Source organism: Cannabis sativa, chromosome 5 (genome assembly GCF_029168945.1).
Source record: "Cannabis sativa cultivar Pink pepper isolate KNU-18-1 chromosome 5, ASM2916894v1, whole genome shotgun sequence".
In the NCBI taxonomy this organism is placed as follows: domain Eukaryota; kingdom Viridiplantae; phylum Streptophyta; class Magnoliopsida; order Rosales; family Cannabaceae; genus Cannabis; species Cannabis sativa.
Window position 1 is genome coordinate 68,554,005 of NC_083605.1, and position 3,530 is coordinate 68,557,534.

The 3,530-nt window shown below is 30.1% G+C and overlaps 1 protein-coding gene across 1 annotated transcript; it reads right to left on the bottom strand.

Moving 5' to 3' along the window:
* Positions 1 to 1,931: 1,931 nt before the first annotated feature.
* Positions 1,932 to 2,488, bottom strand: LOC115716776 (uncharacterized). Its single transcript, XM_030645675.2, has one exon. The coding sequence runs from the start codon at positions 2,326 to 2,328 to the stop codon at positions 2,146 to 2,148; it is 183 nt and encodes a 60-aa protein (XP_030501535.1). The 5' UTR covers positions 2,329 to 2,488; the 3' UTR covers positions 1,932 to 2,145.
* Positions 2,489 to 3,530: the final 1,042 nt, after the last annotated feature.

Here is a 3,530-nt window from a genome sequence, read left to right on the forward strand (position 1 = left end):
TGCCGATTAGTCCTCAACCTCAAAAATTGGCGGTGAAAATACCTAAGGTCCCAATTTTTATTTGTCCATTAGTCCCTTTTTCTAACGGACCCGTTTTCTAATTCAAAATACCACGTGTCGATAACTAATTGGTTTAAATTATAATTTTAATTCAAAATAATTTAAAATTAAAAAAAAAAACTAAATAAATTATTTTAAAATTATAAATTATTATCTTTTCCTTTTCTTTTTCGTTTTTTTTTTCTTCTTTTTAAAATTTTCCATTTTTGTTTTTTTTTACCTCTCTCTACCATCTTCTTCAACCTTTCCCCTTCTCCAGTGGCTCCTCACCATCACCAAAAATCACCATCACCAAAAATATCTCCAACTCCATTGGCTCCTCACCATCACCATCTAACTTTTCTAAATCCCCAACTCAACAGAATAATAAGCCCCAAAATCTAAACCCCAGGCGACATCCACAGCAGCCCTCCGTTGTCGAAATCAAGCACGCTATCGACGCTGGAAGATTCTGCGAGCCGATCCCAAGCATGTGATTTTTTTTAGGTGAGTTTGTTTCATTTTTTTGTTATGCCTTCAGATCTAACAGCCACCCTCGAGTGCGAGAGGAACAAAAAAAAATCAATGGTGATGGCCGGTCCTCTTCGCACCAGTCGTCCTCGACCCCACAACCACCTCGTCGAGTCGTCGGTGGTCCTCGACTACAGAAGACCCCAGTCGTACAGTCACATGCCTTCCCTCGACTAAGATTTTGGTGTTTTATCTTTTTTCTAGTTATGAGTTTTAAGTTTTTAATGTGAGAGATAACTATATTGAAATTTTATTTTTAAAAAATATTGTATCAAAATTTGATATTGTTTTAATGGGTTAGTTTTTGGTGGCCGATTGTAAACATTGGGGGGCTGGAATGGGGGTGGTTAGGGCTGGCTGGGGTCGACTGGGAATGTTGGCAGTTGGGATGTGGTTGGGGTCGTGGTGGTGGTGTTCCGGTCAAACTTTGCTGGTTGAAAAAGATGAATAAGAAATAAAAAGAAAATATACAATAAAATAAAATTTTAATTTTAAAATATATATTTTTTGTTTTTTATTTTTTTTTAATTTTTTTTAATTAAAATTATTATTTGGACCAATAAAAAATTGACACGTGGCACTTTATTTGGGTTTAACGGTTCAGTTAAAAAAGGGACCAACGGACTCACAAAAAATATCACCTTGGGAACTATTACCGCCAATTTTTGAGGTTGGGGACTAATCGGCATCAACTCTAAATTTTTGGAGACTTTTACTGCAATTATCCCTTTAATTTAATATAATAACTTTTAAAAAATATCACTAACTAATCGCAATATAATTTGTCGTCGAAAAGTACTAGACACTACTAGTAACTAATAGCAATGCTCATTATATAATATGATAGTTAAATTTTTTATATATATTTTGAAGGGGACTAAAATTTAATTCGGCCTATTTATTCCTGTTGTTAAAGATCTTATTTTAAATTCATGGTTAAAAAAAATAAAAACTCAACATATTTAGAGGCAACCTAAACTTGTGTGATGCCGTTATTTAGTTGAAAATATTTTGAATTATTTTCAGCAAGTCTAATATTTAACATTGACACAAGATTAATACACTCTCACTCACCTTCGTCGAAGGTACTATTAAAAAAAAGTTAAAATGTTGTTAATTAAATATTAATTTTAAATTCATTAAATTTTGACATTGGAAAACGCGATTGCTAAATTCGAAAACACATCCTCGACGCCCATTCTCGTACCGTAAATTAAAATTAATAATTAATAAATGAAATAAAAATAAAGTAAAGAGATTCTTTTTCTCTCTAAAATCTTCTACACTATTCTTCTATTCATATCCACAACAAAACCAGTTCATTCACCAATTCACTGCTTAATTTTACATGGAATCAAAAATTTGAAACCAAATTACTCTTAATCAAAAATTATACGTATATACAATATGGAAATCATCACAGAGAAAGAGAAAAAACTCCAGATTATTTCATATAATACATCATCATACGTACATAAACAAAAAAAAGACCTTAAAAAATCCCTCAAATTCAAAGAAGAAGAAAAAGAAAAGAAAATAAAAAAAAAAAGGATTAATTCTAAATTAGTCTCTAATTCAAACACGAGTGCGAATTGAAGAAGGAGGAGGAGGAATATAAGAAACGAAAGGAAGATTCCGGAGGATGAGAAATCGAACCCGTCCAGGAAACGGCGCCGAATGGAACAAATGTTCTAGAACCCTCGACAGCAACGCCGTGTACTCCTCCATCAGCTCCGCCATTGACGCCACTAGTATCATTCTTTCTTTTTTTCGATTAAAGCCCTTAGGGTTAGGTATTGGAGTGGAATGAAACGACGATTCTGTTTGGATGATGAGAAAATGAAAGAGAATATATATAAGAGAGAGAGAGAGAGAGTGGATGGATGATATTTAGTTGAGTGGGTATGTATTACTATGGGCTTTATTAGTTTCTGGTTTGTTCTGGGAATGGATGATGATCTGAATATTATTATATTATCATTTATTTATAAAGTGGTCCCCACTCTCGTATCTTTCTTTTTTAAATTAGCTTATCGGCTTCCACGTGTACATTGTACTCCAACTCATCAATTATTTTAATATTTTTTAACATTTATCTTTATTTTTACACAAATGGTCAAAGTTTGAGTGATTGGCTGCTTGTTTTTTTTTTTTTTTTATCCTTATCTTTACGACTTTACCACTCTTTTTCTTTTTTGGGTGTGGAATTGTTATTTTTTAGGAGAAGAGATATGATAAATATTTTGGTATTATTATAACTTTTCGGGGGATAGACTATAGACAAAGATTAATTACGTATTGATTAAATGTAATATTTTGTCATTAAGGTAATCAATTGCTTATTAATTACCTATTAATCAACTGAAAAGTTACCATTATAAATATCATTTCAAAAACGTATGACTATGCTGTATACTCTAATTAAAAAAAGAAAAACTATCATATAAAATACTTCTGACAAATTTTGGCCGTCCATTTAAAAAGCTGAAAATTTTATGGGGTCTTTTCAATATTATACCTAAAATTGATTTTATTTATAAAAATACCTTTAAGAAAATTATTTGCACAAATACCGATTGCCACGTCAGCATAAATACCGAAATATAAAATAATTACCGAAAATTGAAAAAAATAAAAAAATCTCGCTTCCAGAAATTTTAGTGTTTTGCAAATTTTAAAAAAAGCAACCTTTTGGTTGCTTTTGATGTAAATAATATATCAATTAGTTACTTTTTATTAGAAAAAAATTAATTCAAGATAAATTTTTTCTCATACACATTTGGTTGCTTATTTTGATAGACAACTTTAAAATTAATATATATAATAATTTTCATATTGTAACTAATTCTATTATGTTTTAGATACTATTTGGTAACTTTATAAGTTTTTTTATTAACATATTAAATTCTTTTTATTAAATAAATTTATTATTAGTATACTATATTTTAACTTTTAAATAC

Excerpts from the sequence above, each read along its gene's own strand:
- LOC115716776 (XM_030645675.2), bottom strand. The coding sequence starts at position 2,328 with ATGATACTAGTGGCGTCAATGGCGGAGCTGATGGAGGAGTACACGGCG.